Here is a 22,084-nt window from a genome sequence, read left to right as displayed (position 1 = left end):
GGATGTGTACTCTGATTGCGATGTTAATGGTGCATTTCTATTCCGTTTGGGCTTTTAAAACCGCTTCATAATCGAGAACACAACAACACCTATTGTTAACTTTTATTTTGTGGGCGAAAAGAGGCGGCTGCTCTTTTCATATTCAACCTTGGAGCAGGAGGGCCAGCTTGAATGAGTCACCGGGAAGTGGCTCGCCGGGGAAGTAGCGAGATGAAGTGCAGTAGTGTAGGTGAGGAGTGTTCAGTTGAAGTGGATGACGACCTGGTTAAATTCCTACACACACTCCTCGTCTTCAACAGCTGGGCCTCTGATCTCAAATTCATCAGCGGCAGATGCTCTCGCACATCAGAAAATATGCTCTTTTATTTTTGTCGCTCTTGAAACTTTATTTTCTGCTCCCCCCCCCCCCCTCTCTCTCCCTTATCGTAGTTTAACATTTTTAGGTCCCTTCCTCCTCCTCTCTCTCACAGAGGCTTGTTTTGGCTGTAACAGATTGGCCGGCCCCCTCAGCCTTCCCCTGACGGCCAGTGTCTGGGCTGCTTGTGTCGGTGTGGGTCAGGAGCTGGAGGCTGTTTGTCGACTGTGCTGGGAGACGGAGAGGGGGGAAGTGTCGGGGGCGGGTGTCCGGAGGACGGCAGACAGTCGTTATGGGCTCGGGTGCTCTTCTCTGGAGCTCGTCACCGCTACTGTAGCTCTTCGCCGCTCCCACTCCATCCATCGGCTTCTCGATGCCCCTCCCCTCCCGCTCCAAATCCTCCCTCAATGCTAACTCCCACACACTCCTCTCTGTCCTCCTTTTCCCTTTTGTTCTCTGTCCTCACATCAGTCGCCGTGAGCTCTCTTTATCTCCTTGTTTTTTTTAAATTTCTCCACCAGTGTTTTTGATTTGCTTCTACTCCCTTCTTGTCGCTCATCCCTGTTGCACCGTTCCGCTCACTTCTTCGCATCTTCTCCCGCCTGTCTTACGAAATGTCCCCCCCAGTGAGGCAGTTGGACAGTTATTCAGACAGACTTGAGTCAGTCTCTCTCTCTCTCTCTCTCTCTCTCTCGCTCCGTGGCTCAGACATCGCATGGCAACAGGCGGCTGGAAAGACGCACCGAAACCCACCACACCTCGTGTTTCCAGCCCAGCACACACACACACACACACACACACACACACACACACACACACCATCTGTGGCAGATTGCAGTAACCACAGTATTTACCACAGTGAAGAATTGCTTCATAGTGCATGTGTCAATATATATTAAAATTCCTTCTTGACTGTATGGCGTCTAGCAGATTGTAGGAAAAACAGGAGGGAAATGTTAGTATTTTTTTCAATCTGCATCTTATACGAATGTCTATAAACACTTCTTAACAACATTGTTATCATCAAAGTCATAATCATCTGATCAGAGGGTCATAGGTAGTTGGCTGGTCAGTATCAAGGGTTGAATACTGAAAGGCTCTACTGTGTATAGATGCAAAATGTGTGTCTGTGTCCAGGGGCCCGTTGTCTCATAATCTGTTCATGACTATACATTATTTGGGGCTATTTATTGACATTATCAACACATTACAATATAATCTAGCTATTGTACATTTGATTATTGACAAGAACCGGGCTTCTAAAATTTGAGGCTTAAAACGGTTTTACTCATTTCACTCAATTTTTGCCTGTGTTTCTTGACAACCATGCCCCGTCCCGACCCGTCCATTCAAGCGTTTTCAATTCAAATCCTCCCTTGACTCTAGGACACGGTCAGTCTTGAATAAAATCACACTGACAATAGGCATCAGGTTGTGGCAAAAAACTAAAACAATAATTAAAGCTTCGTTCTCCCGTGAATTTTTTTTCACCTAATTACCACGGTGACGCTCAGGCACACAAAGGAAGCGTATTCATTTGGCTCATCACCGGGCTCCTTTTAACCCGATTGTCCCGCTGTGCCAGGAAATATCTGTCCGTATATAGATAAAACATTTACTCGCGCACATTAGTTTGATGAAATGAGACGCAAATTAGTTGCACAGTGCGACAGTGCTTATTATTTAGTCTGTTTGGTTGAAGGCTATTCACGGAGCTAGACATCATGCAGCCGTGTGGATGTATTCATTTGCAGGCACCAGAGTAAAGTCTAGTCAGTTTATGATTAATTCCACCCAACTCTTAGCCATATAATGTACGGTTTTGTTGCCAGTGTAAATGCACGCTAAAAAAAGTTGTCTTGTTTCCCACCCGCCACTCTACCTCCAGGACTCTGATGGCGCGCCCAGACCGGAAGGCGCTCACCCTCCAGTGTTCTCGTCCCTGCGCCAGTCCAGGGTGGTGTCATCCACCTCCGAGGAGGAAGAGGCCCTCACAGAGAAGTTCCTCAAGATCAACTGCAAGTACATCACTGATGGGAAGGTGAGATACAGAACCCCCCCCCCCCCCCCCCCCCCCCCCCCCCGAGACGTAGCCTCTGTTCCATTTTACAGACTGACCAGCGCAACGGAACCAACGGCTGCAGTCAAAATCATTAGCCGCCAACTACGGAGCTACCGTCGAAACGTTTGTGTATCGAGTCGTGAGAGGCGTGTTGCCCGGAATGTATTTCCAGAATCCTTAGAGATCAAAGCTTCACAGTAAACCTCAGTGGAGCTGTTCAGTTTTCAGCGTAGACAAAGTGTTCTGAACTGACCACAATTCTTTCCTCAGTAATACAGAAACATCAAACGGCATCATCCAGCAAATGCATTTGTATGTCGTATCCGGTGATTGACTTTATTTCCTTCTTTAGTGAAACACTTTTGCGGAACTAGGCTAAGCAGCCATAGCTAATATTGTTCAGACGTTGTTCCTAATGTCGGGCAATCTACAGCTCCTCAAGGTGTCGTAAACTGAGTTATCTAAATTCTGACTATTGAATCTTATTATGTAACTTTTTTTGTAAAAGTCCAATCTGATGACAAAATCAGATGAGGTTTTAGGAAATGCACTCTTTCTTTTACTACTTTCTTTTACCACAACTTTCGTCAATAATGACAAAAAATACAGGAAAAAATAAAAACACACTCACTGGCCACATTTTGTGTGCGCCATGGTTGTTGGTGAGAAACGATTCAGATCAGGCAAGAAGGCAGCCAGTTACCAGGGCGTCCTACATTGAAACACACACACACACACACACACACACACACGATGACGTAACGCATTCAATAGCCCTTTACCCTAACCTTAACTAGGCCAGGGCAATTTTTGGAAATAAATAATATCACAGTATTTTTTTTTCATATTGTTCAATATCGATATATCACGATATAAATGATGAGATTTGATTTGACTTTGCAATTATTATCTTTATCGTTTCATCGCCCAGACCAAACATTAACCATCACAAATAAATACCTAGCCCCAGCCCATTACACTTATTATAACCTAAACCAAGTCCTGACCCTCCAACAGGCCTTTTGAAGTTGTGAGCACCAGCCAAAAATGTCCTCACAAATCTGCCTATGAACCGAAATATGTCCACACAACCTTAGAAAGACACAAACACACACACAGAGATCTATGCTATTGAACAGCTGCTGCTTCACTCCCTATTACCAAATGAAAACACTGAAGTGGTCAGCGCTGCCGGTCAATAACTTCTACTTGATCAAGGACATTTGTGGTCGCAAATGGATTTGGCCTCCAGCCCTTTATGTGACCGAGGTGCTTTTGATTAACCCGTGTGGTAGATAAGGGGATGATAAGCTGTTATTTCATTTATTCATGTAAAGCGCCGATGTTTCTCTTTGTCCCCGACCCCATTCCTTTCCGTTTCTTGTGTTGTCGTCATCGTCGTCAGGGTGCGGTGAGCGGGGTGTTGCTGGTGACGCCCAACAACATCATGTTCGACCCCCACCGGATGGACCCCCTGGTGCAGGCCCACGGGTGTGAGGAGTACGGCATCATGTGTCCTCTGGAGGAAGTGCAGTCTGCTGCCATCTACAAGGAGATCACCGACCCCAAGATCAGAGAGGCCGTCCCAGAGTAAGAGAGAGCATAGCTAGTACTGTTGTGGTAGAAGAAGAAGACTCCCGAATGGACTACACATGTAATTATTTTAAGTATAAAACATGCCGCTATAAAAGCTGACACTGACCCTCGTTTACTCCTTCATAAATTCTTACTCTTATCGTTAAACATTATATCTTCTTCCACAGTTTAATTGCATGTGTCTTCCTCCCACCCTTGCCCTCGCAGAAACGCAGCAACCTGCAGTAATCGATGTACGTCTTTGCTGCACCCCTGATCAGATTGCATCAGCAACCGACCGAGAGTTTCATACCAAAATCCCCCAAAAAAAGGCAAACGGCAATTACACCAGGGTTAATGAAGGATGCCGTCACCCTCCTACGTTCTCCGTGCTCACCTCTTTGTGCAGCAGGAAGCAGCCACTTCAGACGATTCCTCCCACGGAGTTGTTTTTATTTAATTTTTTTTTTTTTTTTTAATGCTGTTGAATTCAAATTAACGCCAAAACAAAATATGGTGCATCATTAGAAACCCCGTGGAGTCATTGTTTTCCGTGTCTTCTGCCGGTAGCAGGTCCTGGGGCCGAGCTGCGTTCAGCTGGTTGGAGCGGTGCCCCGTGCGTGGAGCCGTTATTGTGCTGGCAAATGCCTTGTGCTTTTTTGTGCCAGGGCCCAGATGCTTTCTCAGCTGCGATCCATTGTTTCTGTCTCCCATCTCTCTCTCTCTCTCTCTCTCTCTCTCTCTGAACACACAGCACAACAACGAGTGCCTGCAGGATTTGATTCTGTGCGGCGTCGTGGTTCAAATTATGATAGTTTTGTTTTGTTTACATGCAACCTCATTAGAGTTTTTCGAGAAGGAAGAAATTCTTAATTTGTTAAGAATCTAATAAGAATCTAAAACGGCATGTAATGCAAGTCATGCCAGAGTATTTATGTATTTTTCAGGGGTGTCCGATATTAGGTGGTACAATTTCCAATAGCGATACATTGGCCGATGTATATATTTTAATCTGTCAATGATTCCTAAGATGTTATCAAACCTTTATGATGAAGAAATGTAATTGTTGAGGCTTGGTATTTTAGTTTAACCATAAATGTCATCATAAATAATTATAAATGAAAAGAAAACACAAATACAACCAAATATAGAGAACTTGAATTCGCAAAATAAACAATTCATTTCACGTAAAAAATGGAAACATAAATGCAAATTTTTGGAAACAAAAGGTCTTACAGTGAAGTTCAACCAAAAACCACGAGACCTGCTCATATCCATAGAGGGCGAAAAAACAGTTATGACATGATTCTGTGGTCTGAAGATCAAAGCAGCCAATGTACTTTCTTTATGAGAGTCATTTGTAGGTTGCAGCCCTTTTCTGTCGATGAATTATTGAGTCAAGTTTTGTTTAAAATGCAACGTGTGTAGTCTTATGTAATGTACGTCCACCACAGTGGTCTCGTTTGCTTTGCCGAATTATCAGGTTTAATCTTGTTGTGTGTTTTTGTATTATTTAGATGATTTCATGTGCCTGAAAAAATTCATTTGTAATAATAATTTTTTTTTATTGTAATACATTTTCTTGGTTTTTCCGTCAAAAATAGCCTCCAGTTCCAAAAACACTGGAACCTTAATTTCCATTTATTCAACTAGTGTGTTTCATTAAACCCCTTGTGCGTGATGAACACACATATTTCAAACTCCCTCAAGCTCAAGCTGATCAGGGGTTTTTTTACACAGATGTTAGATATCTCCCCCATTCCAAATATGATAATATTCAGAATTCAAACACCATATGGATATTCATAGTTTGGTCTAATACTAAATTGAGCATTTTCCTGCTTAAGATGTGAAGCGCATACTGTCATTACTTTGTTGTATAAGCATTCTTTGCACACATAATGTTGTATTTTTCCGAACAAGGGCAAAAAAACTGAAAAGTAGTGATTACTGGAGCTGCATGTGTCTTATTGCCTCTCATTCCTGTTCCTCCAGTGACCTGGAGCCTCTGCCAGCTGAGAGACATCCCTCTCAGCAGAAGGACCCGGAGCATCGCCTCAGGGAGCCAGGGGCCAATGACAGCGGCAGCACAGCCCCACGCAGCACTGAGGGCTCCATCTCCGAAGACGTCTTCACCGAGTCCGAGCTGTCCCCCATCCGGGAGGAGGAGCAGGCGTCTAATGAGGACCTCCGCCTGGACAAGTCCTCTGGCGCCTCCACGGAGTCTGTGCAAACCGTCGCACAGGCGGAGGCCACTGGCAGCGGTAGCCAGGCCGCAGGCGCTGCCCGCGGCTCAGTCAGCCAGCCGGAGGAGCCTCCCCTGGTAAAAGCAGAGGACAATCCACGAGACACTGCCACAGATAATGATAGCCAGTCCCCCATGGGGTCCAAACAGCACAGTGTAGAGAAGCCACCAAGCACACCCACTACCAGCAGCACCACCAGCCAGGCCCAGGGTCCCAGCAGAAGCTCCTCTCGCCCAGGGTCCCAAAGCTCAGCCACCACTGGTGGTGCCACAGAGGCCACCTCTCACTCAGCCAGTCCACCAGGGGATGCCAACGAGGGGAGAGAAGTCCCCAAAACGGACACTATGCAACAAGGCAAGGAGGAGAAAGTGGAGGAGGCGCAAAAGGACGACGCGCTGAACTCCGCTGAGGGTAACTACACTTTCTCAATACGAGTTAGAGAGCCCATTTCTACAGGACATTTCAGGTGATGACACTGCAACTCTACATCCATGTTCTTCAGAAAAGTATCAGAAAGATGCGTCAGGATCCACTTCTCTCGTGTAGTTTTGTGATAACCTTTCCGTTTCCTCTCTGCCTCGCTGCTAGTAATTGGAATATAAAGGCGAAGGGAGATGGCAGCCTCTCTGGTGTTATCAGCCTGCTGGAGCTTTGTGGGGGCTTTATGCGGCTCTTTGATCTGTGGCTCTGGTGGTCTGGGCCACTCCTCCGGGCGATAAGCTAAAGCCTATCAAACACCAAAATGCCACAAACACACCTCGAGAGCCAAAGGGGAAACACATTGACGACTAAACCCGACATCAGAACATCTTCTGAAAGAGCTTGTCAGAGAAGTGGTATTTAATTCACATGCTCACACTCTCTGGCTTTGATTTTCGTGTGGACTCCAGACAAATACTAAATTGCACAGAGCCTGAACTTTCTCAGTCTCCATTCATATGTTCCAGATGAAAAGGTTAATAGATGTTTTAACCTGTCAACTACAGGTAGTAGTTAGTGAGATGGTTTATTTTACATTTCTGGTCATGCCAAGCATTTGGTCCATCCTACATTAGATATCTGACATGGTTAATGTATATAATAAATAAATAATATTGTTATTTATATATATATACACTTTCAAAAAGCATATTAAATCAAATGTATGTGCAAAGTTTGAAATACATATTGCACCAAATTGAAGAAGGCACAGAAATGCGTTTGACCCCCGATTTTTCTTTTACTTCCCAAATTTTTTCCAGCAGTTTAATCAATATATTGTCTTTGATTTTCTTCTTATTAAAAATGCGTCTTGAACTCCATATCTATATCAACGTTCACATCTTTTGACCAAGATTTATTCAGATAATACTCCCCTCAAACCAGCCTTCATTCTTCCTGTCAGGTAACCGATTCTAAGACTGAGCGCGACGTGTGTTTTCAAAAGAACCTCACATGGTCTCCCCGCCTATATCCCCATTTTTCTCTGGGGCATATGCGTGCACGATGTAGTATATTCATTAGCACTGTTTTTTTTACTGATTCATACATTCAAAAGAAATGTTTTCAGTATGTTGAAAAAAGTCATTACATCAACCAGTGATTCTACACAAAGATCTACCTGCTGAACATTTATTTTAAAACCTGCATCATCTATCTTCACTACAGAGGTGATGTTATATCTGTATTTGCATGTTTCCGTTTATCTGATCCAGTCTTTTAATTGGGAACCGCTATGGATAGTACTAGCTCTTTGATTATCCCCCTGGCAGCCACTTGGTTTTCATTCATTTTTTCGTGGTCTGAAAATCAGCTCTTGGTATAAACATCAAATTGAAGTGGCAGCTCATCCATCACAGCGCTCTTTATTTTACACTATTGTCTCGAACGCCGGCTGCACAGCAGCGGCCTGTTCAATACAAAAAAAAAGTGTCCACCAGCATGGAGTTTTTTAAACCAGTCTCTGTTCCAAACTCAATTACCACACAGTGATAACATAACTCTATTACAGTAGCAGTGATGGATTACTCATCTTAAACCAGACGCTGCCTGGATGTGACACACTGTTCTAACTCTTAAGAAATAACGAAATAAATAATAAAAAATATATGCAATTAGTCATCACAGTAATGGCCTAAAACATCCTTACTAAAAAATATCTGACTGGCACTTTTATTGCCTTTTTATCCGACAGTCTGTCACACTCACTGACTCACTCGTGTGTCAATATAACTCACTCACAGTTGGACACGTAGTTGTGATTCCAAAAGAGGCATCTCTCTCCCCCCCCAAACAATAAACGGATGAAGACGGTGGGAGAGTAATTTTCCATTTTCTCCCCGGCAATTATTGTCACACAGAGAGCTAGACTGCAAAAAGCAGCTCTAATTCAAAGTCATCTCAGCAGGCGCTGCCCTTTTATTCCGCGCGCATTAGCGCAGCCCACACAAGTAACAGCAGCAACTTTAAAAAAAACATGCCGCATTAATACGGAATTGACGCACATTAAAAAAAAATTGATTTGTCCCTCCGAGCTGTGTCGTCTGACCAGATGCATGTTGCCATGACCGCGGGGGCGACAGTTGAGTATGTTGCCACTGACGCGGTGATGTCATCCAGCCTCCAGAGTCTGTGACATCATAGTTGGCGACTGACTGATAATGTACGACGGGCAGAAGTCTTTGTGCCGCTGCCGGTTATTACGCTACTCCATTTATTATATTAACCTGCCACAAAATGACCAATGTCAACTGAAGAGAATGGAAAATTAGGTTGCGTGTATGAATTATTGTGCAGACAATACACAGTTGATCAAGAAGATGTGTTCTTCTTTTAGATGACAGATATTTGTACAGACATAAACGCGGTATCGGTTTTCTCACTCTGCTCTCAGTTGGAAAGCGAATACGTTTATTTCCCAAAATGTCAAACTATTCTTTCAAAACTGTTTTGTCTTGCCGTCATAGCCGTTAAGCGATGTCATTGCTGATATATACATATATATATTTTTTTTTTACCTCTGTGACAATGTGATTATTCCCTTTGCCCAGCTACAGGGTCCACGGAGACACGGAAGCACCGCTCTCACAAGTTCCTGTGTCTGCGAGTGGGGAAGCCCATGAAGAAGACGTTTATTTCCAACGCCAGCGCCTCCATGCAGCAGTACGCCCAGCAGGGCAAAAAGCATGAGTACTGGTTTGCTGTGCCGCAGGAAAGGTAAGTGCCGCAGTCGCTCCGCCTCCTCGCTGACCCAACACACAAGGCTTTTGAACACAAGTGAATCACTTCTGTGCAAAACGCTGTGCTGTGCCTGATAATAAGGAAGGCTATTTGAACGGGATAATTGACACCAATCAAATACGCATTCTTTGTCAGGTCAGACTCCCACTGCGGCCTCTGCCCATCCCCCTGTGCTGCCTTTGCCAGCGAAGTGCCAGCAGATGCACGCACACACACACACACACACACACACACACACACACACTCTAATCCTGTGCTGGGTCACACCTATGCCCATGTGCAGTCTCTCCTAAGCTTGTCTTTTTTTCTAAAGCACCGAAAATGTGTGATGTTTCCCACCAGCTGAAAATAGCCTCGCCTGTGTGTTTTAACACGATGCGGCGTAGCGCAGTGTGGATGTACAGTTGTCAAGTCAGCAACTAATTATATTAGAGTGCTTCACACTGGATGCAGACACGTTTACAAGAAAATATGTGCTGCCACGCCGAGATGAGCAACGCGTTTATTTATGTGAATTATTTTTTCATTAATATAGCACTGATAGCTTAATTTGAAGAGACTCTAAAAAAAACAGATCTACTGTTTGAATTAAAATAGCAGAGTCACTGGTTTCAGCTGAGAGTCGACATTTCAAGACAAAGGGACAGAAATGGAAATACTCTCATTTGGGGAATCTGATCCATTATTTGACCAGACCTGCACTTCTCCTGTTTTCTGTCCATGTGTCTATGAGTTTTGCAGCAGCAGCAACACACATGCTGATCCCTCTGGCTGCTAATCACATTTGAATCTGACAAACAGGCGTGTCCTTTCCCATTTAGTCACGGTGCCATAAATGCCTCTTTGGTAATGCAATGTGTTGAGTGCCTGAGTGCACTAATGAAACTGAAATCCCCCCCCTTTCACTTCATTGCTCACGATGAACTTCAGCCAGTCTGAAGCCTATTAGAGCGTTGTTGTTTTCATCCACACGTTGCCTGGCAACAGCATTTCCCCCACCTGGTAATAACAAGTTTGTGATGCTGTGATGCGCCGCTGCTCTCGGCGATGTCAGCCCAGGGACACGGCAGATTTAAAATCAGTATTACAAGTCGGGGCTCATACATTTTCGCTACTAATTCTCTTGATTTGGCATGAAGGCTGAGGTGCGAGAGAGAATTGATCATAAGCTATTCAGACGGGCAAGGCACAAAGTTGTTTTCCTTCCAACACGACTTGACCTAGATGGGTAGCGACCCACATGATGTGTCTTTAAGTGTCCTGGCAGCAGTGGTGTGGGAAGAAAGAGAGAGGTTATTGAATGAGCCATGACCCCTGAACACAGCTCAGCCTGCTGCGTCGGCCACGTCTCTTTCATGTTGACCAGCTGCAGCAGGGCGTGACACACAGGCTGTCCCTTTCTGTTCACCTGCAACTCTCCATGAGTTCTGCTGCTACGATATCCATCATATAATAACCTAAACAGCTTACAGGGTTGATTAGAATGACTGGTCAGCAGGAGAGTTGGAGGGAGGGGCAACATTTAAATGTCGCAGCGCTACTGGAGATAACAAGACACATTTATTCTTATCACTGCCACTAGACTTGCCTTTTATAAGGACACAGACGCTGTGTCATATTTAAGCTGCCCAGATCAATATTTCCACAGTAACAACGGAGGAAATGACTAGGTGTGATGTAAACATGCCGTTGGAAGGGACGAGGCTCCGTGGGGTGTTTTTTTTTTTTAGCATCTGTCAGCTCGTTGTTTTGGTTTCACGGGCACATCCTAACTGTTTTGGTTCGGTCTCATCGTTCCCATCAACCTGATTTCTAGCAGCAGCTGTTTTTTTTTTCGGCAGACGAGCTCTGATAAATCCTCTGCACGCTACCTGCACCCGAGACCAAACCGCAGACAGCTGGTGAACACAGTGAAGCATTTAGCAGCTAAGAGGCAGATTTATTAGAGAGGCCAGTACTACGAAGCAGGTTGGACATACCCAGGATATCTCTTTGTCTGGCTTCACTGAGCCGAACATGTACGGCCTTGCTAAGCAAGTCGTGTGCTGGTGGTTGTCAACTGGGTAAGTCAACCCACCCAGATTTCTTTTTGAGTGCAAAGGGTGCTATTTTAGAAATGAAGAGCAAACTATGGTATTAGATCAATACAAAGAAGAACTTAGACACCAGGCTAAAAGCAACAGTTGCAGCAGTTGACGGCGTGTGTTGCAGAACACTTGTTGACAGAAATAGACCCAAAGGCATAGCAGCCGTAAGAGTTCAGTGTTGTGAGAAGAGAGGAGACCAGTAAAAAGAACCTTGTTCAATGTCTGCAGATGTTGAGAAGCCTCCTCATTGTGCTTTTAGAATTATTAATAGGGCTGCAACTAACGATTATTTTCATTATCGATTAACCTGTTGATTATATTCTCGATTAATCGATTATTGTTGAGTCCATAAAATGTCATGAAATGGTGAAAAATGTCGATCTTGTTTCCCCAAACCCCCAGAGGTGATGTTTTGTTTTGTCCACACACCAAAGATATTTAGTTCACTGTCATAGAAGAGCAAAGAAACCAGAAAATATTCACATTTAAGAAGCTGAAATCAGAGAATTTTGATTTCCCCCCCATAAAAACTACTTGAACCGAATATCAAAATAGTTGGTGATTAATTTAGTAATCGATTACTAATCAATTAACTTTTGAAGCTCTAATTATTTAACATATCAAATATAAGTAATTCCCACAACATTTAGGTTTTTTTTTCACAATTAACAAATTAATAACTTTGTAAAAAAAGTGTATTATACATGACTCTTATTCTTATTCATATCAAAGTTACGATGTAAAAATGTTGTCTTTTATTCTTTGATGAAGGCCTTAATATTACATGTGCATCATACGTGTTATTTATAAATGCATGATGAATCTCAGATGATGTTTTTTTTTTGATTGTTTTACAAAATCTAGAGCATTTAGAAAGCGAACCTCTCATTGCGTGTGTCTCTACCTACAGGTCAGACCACCTGTACGTGTTCTTCATGCAGTGGAGCCCGGACATGTACGGTGAGGGGGTCAGGGGAATGGGACAAGAGCCTGGGTTCATGGTTGTCAAGAAGAATGAGGTGTCAGCAGATGTGGCCCAGGACGAGCCCATCACCGACCTCAATGTGAAGGAGTGGGAGGTAAGGTCTGCAGAGTAAAGAAAAAAAGACTGCTCACTCATCCTGCTTACAGTGTTGTGTTGTCTCGAGGCTCACAGACATGGATTAAGTATAGTTCTCCACTATGGATTAATCCATAACCTGTGGAACCAGAATCTTATGTGGCGTATTGTTAAGTTAATTGTTACATGTTATATAACTGTGTTGATTTGCTTCCATTATGCAGTGCAAAGTGTAAGTGTATTGTGCTGATCTTGTTTTTGTTTTAAACATCAGAACAGTGAAGTCTTCAAGTCGTGTACCTCTGTGTCTGTTTTTTTCTGTGTACCACTGCATATTTCTTGATTTGAAAGTGACATTTTCTTTTTTGTACACTTGCTCTCACATATAAGTTGTGTGAACACCTACTTTGCTTGGAAATGTGCTACTCTGAGCTTCCAACCAAAGTGTTTTGCATGTTTGTGTAATTGTTTACCCTTCCTAGTCAGTGTATTGTAGTTTCCATCACACGTATGACTTTCACTGGTGTTGGTTGGCATTTGGCAACTTTTTTTCTTCTTTTTTTTGCTGAATGGCAAAAGGCTAAACACCCCAAAAAATGGTCAACATACACAGTGAATGCAGTCTCTGAGCATCAAAACTATTTTAATTGGTTATGAATTCCCCGTGTTGTTGTGGCGGCACTGACGTGGGTTGATAATTTCTGCTTTTATTTTTGCATTATTGTAGATTGACAGAATGTGGAAGTACAACTAGGAAGCGTGGACGTGGGGGGGTTGTCCATCTAGATTTATACCGCTATTAGTGCACGCCGCTGCGCCGGGAGGGGTTTCGGTCAAATAAGATTGTTTACTAGCCTGTGGATAATGAAAAGGATGCGTTGGAAGTGCAATGGCCTGGATTTTTTTTTTAAATAATGTAAATGAATGATGTAGGAAACAAAGAGGGACTGATTTGTTTGTCTCCAGATTTCTGGCAAACACAGAGTCCACAGGATCCATTACATTTGAATAAGCAAATAGGAAGCTGCTGCGGCGGCGGCTGTGACTTTCAACCAACACCTCCATGGAGCTTTCATGGACAAAATAGATGTTTTACTTATAAATAAATTAATTAATTTATATATATATATAATATTATATTTTTTACCAAATAGACTTTAAGATTAAATCCAAGCTCCCCTAATATTTATGATTTGTTATATTAACATATTTTATGTGAACTGTTTGACTCCACGGGCTAGTGGTGTGGCTGTATCTTTAATTCCTGTCGGTTGTGGGCGGGGCTCGTCGTGTGTTGACCAATAGGAAGCCGCTCTACCTCGCGTCGCCCTGTTGCTATTGGTTTTCGAACGATGTCACAAACCATAGGGTGTTGGGAGACGAGAGACCCCACGTCCCACCAGAAAAACACGTTTCTATTTGAGTCGAGCAGGCTGGAAGGGGCTGTGCTCTACACACCGACCGACGCCGGCTGCGTGTCCTCGGGGAGGCAGAGAGAGAGAGAGAAACTCTGGACCGACCTGTGATGTGACTTTCCAGCTTTCGAGCCAGACATGTTTTCTAGGAGGGCGAAGGACCCGGAGACACGACTGACCCCGAAGTACACACGTGTACGCGTGCTGAGTTCATGTTTATTTGAATGTGATATCTCTCCGCTGCTGCTGCTGCTGCTGTTGTTGTTGTTGTTGTTGTTGTTGTTGTTGTTAGCAAGCTATGCTACCTCGCTAGCCGAGCTAACTAGCCTGCTAGCCTATTTTTTAGCCGGTCCAGACAGTCCGGTCCGGCGACTGTGATGTTGAACAGAAAGTGTCCACTGGTTGTCGGTCGGAGTTGCTCCTCCTCTTCCTCCTCCTCCTCCTCCTCTTCCTCCTCATCCTCCTCTGGGCTCCGTGTCTGTGTTTTCTTCACCTCTGGAACTTTTCCACTTCTGTGGATGGTAGTTTTTTTTTGTTTTTTTTTAAACATGCAGCCGCCCCCACGTAGAAGTTCACACAAAGTGTGTTCCCGCGCTACAGGCTAGCCCTGCTAGCTAGCTAGCTAGCTTACCTGCTTGTCCGGGGGGGGCACATGTACCGAGGTGCCCCCAGCTGGAGGCACGTGGGGTGTAACTTTGTTGGCCTGTTGGTCAATGTGCTGGATTGTAGTTCCTGATGAGTGGTTTTCACATTCATGGATGTAGTGGTGCATCAGCTGGACCGTAGCTATCTTGTTGTTGTTGTTGTTTTGGTTGTTGATGATGTTGAAACATTTTTGGATTTCACCTCTTTATATCGTTTTGGGGGGAAGTGAGGTCGAGTGGTTCAAAATGTAGCTGTTCCCGGCGGTGATGCTTCCATCCCTTGGTCCAAACTCGGTGAAGGATGCTCACCAAATAATTGGCCTGAATCTGAAGTCTGGTGTTTAGTTAGAGCAGCAGGTTTTGTAGATCATTTTACCGTAAACAACCATGAAGGACAGTCCTATTAAACATTTTACACAAACATGCAAAACGACTTGGTTGCTCTGAAATACCGCACACCCTCCTTTCCTCTACTCAAACTCCGCACAGTGGCCTCTTTGGGCAAATTTGTATATTCAAACCTTTTAAATATCTGCCTCGCTGTGAGGGGTGTTGCGTTCAATGGAAGTCGCACGACTTCCCACAATTCCTTCCAGAAAAACTCACCGTGTCCTCGCCCTTATGTTCCACCTGTTCCTGTCTTTGTACAACCAGGTAGTGTCTCTGACGGAGTACCACCGTCGGATCGATGCTCTAAACAGCGAAGATCTGCGCTCGCTCTGCAAACGACTCCAGGTGCCCTGACCAGTCCCGTCCCTCCCTACTGCTGTCTGCACCGACATGGTCTCCTTTACACTTAACGTTCAAAAACACATTTTCCCATTGCTTTGAGTAGATTACCAAACTTCCGTGCGTGCTAAATTGTGAATAACAACCTAGGAATTTACTTGAACTCATTTTTTATCATTTCATTACAGAAAAGTTGGCTTGTTTGAGCCGCGACGTTCACGCGTGACTCCGGCCTTATCTCCATGTGTCAGGTTTTACTTCTTAGACCCGCTGTCAACATGTTTTTTTGGTGCGTCAAACCAAAGGAGCAGCCTGGTTATTTGCTAGTTATTATAGTTGTCTGTGCTCACGAGACACATGCTGTATGTAGTTATTTTATTTAGGTCACAAAGAAATTGTTATGTCTGTGGGAAATTCCCCCTTTTTCTTAAAAAGAAAATTATCTTTGATGTACTGATGAGCTTGTTTAGAGAATGTGGCTTTTGCGTGGCACCAAACAAAAGGCGGTCGGGGTATTGAAGGAAGAAGAGATGTGTGTGTTAGTGAGAGGATGGAAGTTAGACTCCCCTGACAGGTTGAGTGATGTTTTCTGAGAACAATGCAGATGGGTCCAATTTGAACCAGGACTGAAACATGAGAGCGACCCAGCCACCGGTGGCGAAGCGTTTCCACAATCGGCCCCCGTTATCGAGAAAGATAAATAACCCAAACAGTCCGTTGGTCAGAGAAAATCTCCAACAGTGGAGTGCAAATTATTAATTGGCTTGATTTTCCTATTCACTTTGCATTCACCTCTCCCAGACAGCGTCTCTGTCTGCAAACCCCATTTCTTGCCAAACCAGTCCTAATCACCTGGCACCGGAGAGGGACTGGAAGATATGCAGCTGTTGGCTTCCCAGCGTGTTGCTAGCAAACGACGGCATTTGTAATTTTAACGGGAAAAGGGCTAGATTCCAAACTGTTACATTTTTAATATTTGTGGCTGAGGGTTAGGCTTCCTGGTTAAAGCCTCGTCTCCTCGTGTGGTTGAACTCTTTATGCCTTTTAAAAAGATCCAGCCTCACTCTGTAGAAATAATATCAACCTATCCCAGGTTGTAAGCGATTACTGCTGTAGATAACCTGACTAGCTTTACCCGTTGTGTGAGTATTGTTATATAAATATATAATAATAATAATATATATATAATGTAGATTGATGACACCAGCTGTAATTGAACCCATCCGGTACCATTGCCCTCTGGAAGTGTTAAGTTACACCACATCGTTTTAGCTCTTCACACTTGCATATCTGACTTTTATTTGCACTCGTAGATCACCACCAAGGAGGAGGTGAACTCCAAGCATGGCACGTCCATCAAGACGGACCTGGAGCCGGAGACGTTCAAACCCAACCTCAGAGAACCCAGCGACCTCCTGGAGGCCGCCCAGATAGAGAAGGTAGAGAGGCTGTTGTTTGTAGAGAACCTGTTCGGATGAAACATTACACACATGACGAAGTACGGTGGCCCTCAGAGCTCACAGCACTGCGACTTGAGGAAACACATGCAAATAGACAAAACACAAGCAAATTAAGAAAACATCTTCATCAATTTGACAAAACATTCGCAGCATCTACTTTTTCTAAATGCTGCGCATGTGTTGTCAAATATTCTTGTGTTTTGTCTATTTGCAGCTCTTTTCTTAAGTTTCAGAGTAACAATTACAACAATGAACTTATCCTATTAATAAGTATCTGTGTGAATCCAAAGGCTGATGTGGCTTGTTTCTCTCCAGCGCTTTAAAAAAATGATTGAAAACAATTAGTCACACAGGGTGACATGTATTTATAAACAGTACTTGTACTGTATTAATACGTATTCACCCTCTGCTGAAAGTAGTTCTCCAACAAATACACAATCCACTCTTGTTGAGTAATGTTTGATAAAAACTACACTACAGTGCCCATCTGCTTTTCAGAAAATTAATTGGCAAATGGTGTAGCAATGCGTTCAGCAGAGAGAATAGTATTCATAGACGAGAGTATTCAGCAAGTAGGTGACCTGATAACGTCTTTCATCAGGAGCAGAAAGCAATAAAGTGTGCGGTTGGAACGGAAGGTTGTTCTCCGCTGAATTACAGAAAACAACTTGTGCCTTTAATTTATGATTCATGATTACAGCGAGAGCGCGTGTACATAAACCTTTGATTCATTATGTGCTGAATTATTTAAAGTGGATATGGAATGGTAAGTTAATTTAATTAAAAACAACACCAGCATAAAGTCTCATAAATAATCAAAGGAGGGGGGAAAACTGCTAAATTACGCCTGTGAGATGCACAGGAGGAAACATCATAACAAACATTCTTGACTCGCCGACCTTTTGTTGTTGGTCGAGGTGTGTGTGTGTGTGTGTGTGTGTGTGTGTGTGTGTGTGTGTGTGTGTGTGTGTGTGTGTGTGTGTGTGTGTGTGTGTGTGTGTGTGTGTGTGTGTGTGTGTGTGTGTGTGTGTGTGTGTGTGTGTGTGTGTGTGTGTGTGTTTGCGTTTGCGCGTGTGTGCTTTTGCGTGTAAGTACGTACAAACACAGCTCCAAATGAGTCCCAGTTGGCATATTGACCAATAGATTGCCAATACGTGGTTTCCCGCTCTTCGGCTCCACCGCTGGAGGATGTGCTGAACCAACGACAAAAGAACAAAAGGGGACTGGTGAATTATTGGGGAGCGCGAGTAAAGCGTTTAGAGGCCTTTTGGTGTCATACAGCAAAAAAGTTGTCCCTTTAATTCCACGTTTTAGTCGTTGTCTGTTTTATCCGTCCATTAAAATGTCGCATACGCTGCTGTTCTGCTCCTCCAGCGACTTCAGGCTTTTATCTCCCCGGCCGCTGTTAATCCCTCAGTCTCGGCGGCGGCAGGGGCAGCGGTCTGGACCTCGCTCTCTCCTGTGGCTGCTCTGTGTGTTCAGAGCCCTGTTACTCTTCTTTAAACGCCAGACGGCGTTAAAAGGTCACTGCAGATGTAATTGAGCATTGGTGGCTCTGGCCTTTTGGTCTTTTCATTCCCTTCTCTCTCTTCTTCTTTTTTTTTCTTCTTCCTCCATCATTCCCCCAACAGCTTGCCAGGAATCTCCCACCACGGACCATTGGGTACCCATGGACGCTGGCCTTTGGCACATCAAAGCATGGCATGAGCATTAAGTCGCTTTACAGAGCCATGCAGGGCCAGGACACCCCAGTGCTCATGGTGATAAAGGACAGCGACGGCCAGGTAAGCTACAGGTTCAACACAAAACTCTGTGGCAGGGTAATATGCAACTTCTGAATTCGATAGCACTTATTGTTTTCTGATAAAAGTTCTGTGCAATCAGCTGTTGCTCTTGTGTCTGCAGGTGTTTGGTGCATTGGCGTCCGAGCCCTTTAAAGTCAGCGATGGCTTTTATGGCACAGGAGAAACTTTCCTCTTCACCTTCAATCCAGAGTTTGAGGTGAGTGCCCTCTGCAATTTAAAGCTCAAATTCCATTGTCCCTGATTCATTTTAATTGTGGACATCGGAATTAGCTGTTCTGGGGGGTTTTTAAGTCTGCGGTATAGTTTATGATAAGAAGACATCAGAACTTGTGAATGTTTCTTATATAAGAAATATAAGATGCACTAATCAATGTTTTTTTATGTAACACTGGGTCAAATGATTACTTGAATTGTCTCCTGCAGTGACAAACCCACTCAGAAATAAAATCAGCTCTAGAGAGCTTCAGGCTTATTGTTTAGATTTCATGACCCACAACTTGTGTTCACACTTGAAGCAAAAGGTCTCTTCAGATGAAAAGGGCTGAAAGCAACAAAAGGAGCCGCGTCTGTTCGTGGTGCGATTTTCTCGTCGTACTACCAACAGGAACAATAATAAGTTTGAAAGACGTCACAGTCACAAGCCTGCTGTGCTCATTAATGTCTGAAGACCTCCGTCAAAGAACTGGCACATTGATGTATCAGAGAGGGCGTAGCAGCTTTTCCTTCTGTCGCGTCTGAACGTTGAAGCCGATGTATCGGATGTTCAATCTGGAACCTCCCACTGAGGTAAAAACATGGCTTCTCTCAGCTCTCATCATGATAAAGACGATTGGAGCGAGAATAACGGATTATATGAACAATTGAATGTCATGCAGTATTTTCTAATGCATGTTTTTGTGTGTGTGTGTGTGTGTGTGTGCAATAGGTGTACAAATGGACAGGTGATAACATGTTCTTCATCAAGGGAGATATGGACTCCTTAGCATTTGGTGGAGGAAGGTGAGTAGTGATTCGGTACAAAAGTTTTTTTCTGATCATATGTGGAAATAATTTATCTATGATTATGGAGCCCAGAAGGGGGAAAAGAAAAAGTGTGAAAGTTAAAATGAGACTTCATTAGTTGGAAAGCTAAATAAAAAATAACTGTTTTCCCTTTTTTTTCTATTTTCTTTCTTTTTTATATCTGATCTAACTTGTCTTCTTCTCTCCCAGCGGTGAGTTTGGCCTGTGGCTGGACGGAGACCTGTACCACGGAAGAAGTCACTCCTGTAAAACATTTGGGAACCCCATGCTGTCCAAAAAGGAGGATTTCTATGTGCAGGACATAGAGATCTGGGCTTTTGAATAACGAGACGGTGCGTCACAGGGAGAGAGAGAGAGAGAAAAAAAAAAGTCCTGCAAAGGGCAAAGTGAGGAGTTTTCTCCTCCTTTAGAACAATGGCAACGTCCCAAACCTAACTGCACATCACCGGGAGGCTCCCCAGGCCGGAAAAGCCAGCCAGCTATCGGATGCTTGTTGTGCGTTACTACTGCAGTTATTACGGAGCTTTTTTTTCTTTGTGAAAAATTACCTTTGTGTGTATCTTGTTACAGCCTTGTGCAGCGTCTCTTTGCAGAGCAGGGGGGGTGGGGGGTATGTGTGTGTTGAGCAATGACGACGACGACGACGATGATGAAGAAGGAACCGTAAGATGAGGTTGTATCGTAAGAGATGAGGAGAGAGGGCGACATGGGAAATGATCACCGGGCCTTGAGGGAGGAAAGAGCCGAATCGGAGCTCCTCCTTTCCCCCCGAGAGGCGGTGAAGATGATGGCCGCTGAGGTTTGGGACGACTGCGACACGAGAGAACTACCCCACTGCTACAGATTGTGTACCCGAACTTTACAGAACCCTCAAGGAGTCCCGCGGGTCACCCTCTCACAACCCCCCCTAGAGTTTTGTTCATACTGTAGGATGTTACTCACTGTGCTATCAGCCTTGATGGAGAGAGACCCAGTTAGAAAGGGGGAGGGGGGGAAATGGAGGCAAAAGTCAATCACATTCCATTGCTCTTGGTGATGGCGGAGTGTCAAAGTAAAGTTGCGACATGGTAAAACACCAGTATACAGAAACGCATCAGCAGCAGGATACGATGACACATCTCAGAGAAGAGAGGTTATATTTACAGGGAGGGTGTAGTCTTTCTACAGTACAGTGCAGTCTGGGGTCGTCTTCTGAGGCTAAACTTGTAGAGTCGTGCGTGTTGTCGTCCTCCTGTCGTTCACCGTCCTAGCACACCCGTCTGAAAGCACACAGCTATAATCCGAGATCACCCATCGTCGTAATGTTCCGTTCAGTGGGTGTACGTGTGTGAGTCCAGCCGACGGCGGCGCCTCCCGCAGGACTACCCGCCGTACTGTTCGTAGACAGTAAACGTGTTGCAATAGATTTGTGGAATATGCAAATAACTGTCCTGTGACCTCAAATACCCGCAGGGTCGCGGCACTTTTGCCGTCGCCGCCCGTCGCTCTTTCAGAGAGAGGAACTTGTAAAGCTTTTCAAACGTCTCGATACACAATTCGCTTTTCTGGGTATCGTTCGAAAAGCCTGAGACGTGGGTTTAACTGTTTTACATGCATATATGACAATTATATATTGGTATATATGATTATATATGGATCTATATAATCATGTATATTTTTTTGCTGTTAAGTGTGACAGTGATCGATTTTTTTTGTGCTGATATTTCAGCTGTTACAATATAATGTATATTACCTTGTAAATTAATGTTAAAATAGTAGATTTGTTTCCGACATATATATATATATATAAATACTTAATGCTATATAAATATATATATATATAATAATAAAAGTGTGGATTGGTGGGTTTGCTTCTAGCACTTTAATCTGGTGTAAAAGCATAAAAAAAAAAAACAGGTTCTTAGATTCTCTTAGCAGTAGCTGTACAGTACCTTTTCTTTTGTTTAGATCATTAAGATGTTAACTGTTAGTAGAAAAGCTTGCTGCTACCAATATCAATAAGGGTTTGCCCTAATGCTGCGTGTGTGTAAAGGAGGTTTACTCTGAGGGGGGAAGGGGTGGGGTTGTCATGTGGCCGTCAGGTGAGTCTCAGTAGGTGTCAGTGCAGGCAGGTAGGTGTGGGGCTAGACCGACCTCTGACCGGTGGATGACGGCGGGCGAAGGGGAAGTGTGTACATTTGCATAACCCTCCTCCTCCGAGGGGCTCTCTTCTCTAACCCCCCCCCTCCCCCCTTCTGGTCTTCCACACCAGTATTCGTGTCCTTGTGGAGAGTCACAAAGAATAATATGGATAATTCTTCCAATTATTTCACCAGAATACAATGTATCAGTGCTGTATAAATAACAATAAAGCTGAATTAATTGTTGTAACCTGGGATATGACTGAATTTGATGGTGTGTTTTT

The 22,084-nt window shown here is 44.0% G+C and overlaps 1 protein-coding gene across 10 annotated transcripts in view; it reads left to right on the top strand.

Moving 5' to 3' along the window:
• Positions 1-22,084, top strand: part of oxr1a (oxidation resistance 1a) — a 117,349-nt gene that overhangs the window by 94,882 nt on the left and 383 nt on the right. For 5 of the 10 annotated variants that reach the window (XM_035646380.2, XM_047334115.1, XM_035646298.2 and 2 more), the window contains 11 exons: positions 2,244-2,396; positions 3,823-4,007; positions 5,988-6,649; positions 9,268-9,433; positions 12,455-12,623; positions 15,318-15,398; positions 16,706-16,831; positions 18,484-18,636; positions 18,758-18,853; positions 19,583-19,656; positions 19,870-22,055. In XM_035646380.2, the coding sequence (XP_035502273.2) occupies positions 2,244-2,396; positions 3,823-4,007; positions 5,988-6,649; positions 9,268-9,433; positions 12,455-12,623; positions 15,318-15,398; positions 16,706-16,831; positions 18,484-18,636; positions 18,758-18,853; positions 19,583-19,656; positions 19,870-20,005 (2,001 nt within the window). In that variant the 3' untranslated portion in view covers positions 20,006-22,055. The other 5 variants (XM_047334075.1, XM_047334092.1, XM_047334170.1 and 2 more) reach the window with 5 other exon arrangements.

The sequence above is a fragment of the Scophthalmus maximus genome, chromosome 1 (genome assembly GCF_022379125.1).
Source record: "Scophthalmus maximus strain ysfricsl-2021 chromosome 1, ASM2237912v1, whole genome shotgun sequence".
Taxonomy (NCBI): Eukaryota; Metazoa; Chordata; class Actinopteri; order Pleuronectiformes; family Scophthalmidae; genus Scophthalmus; species Scophthalmus maximus.
This window is presented reverse-complemented; position numbering and strand designations above follow the sequence as displayed.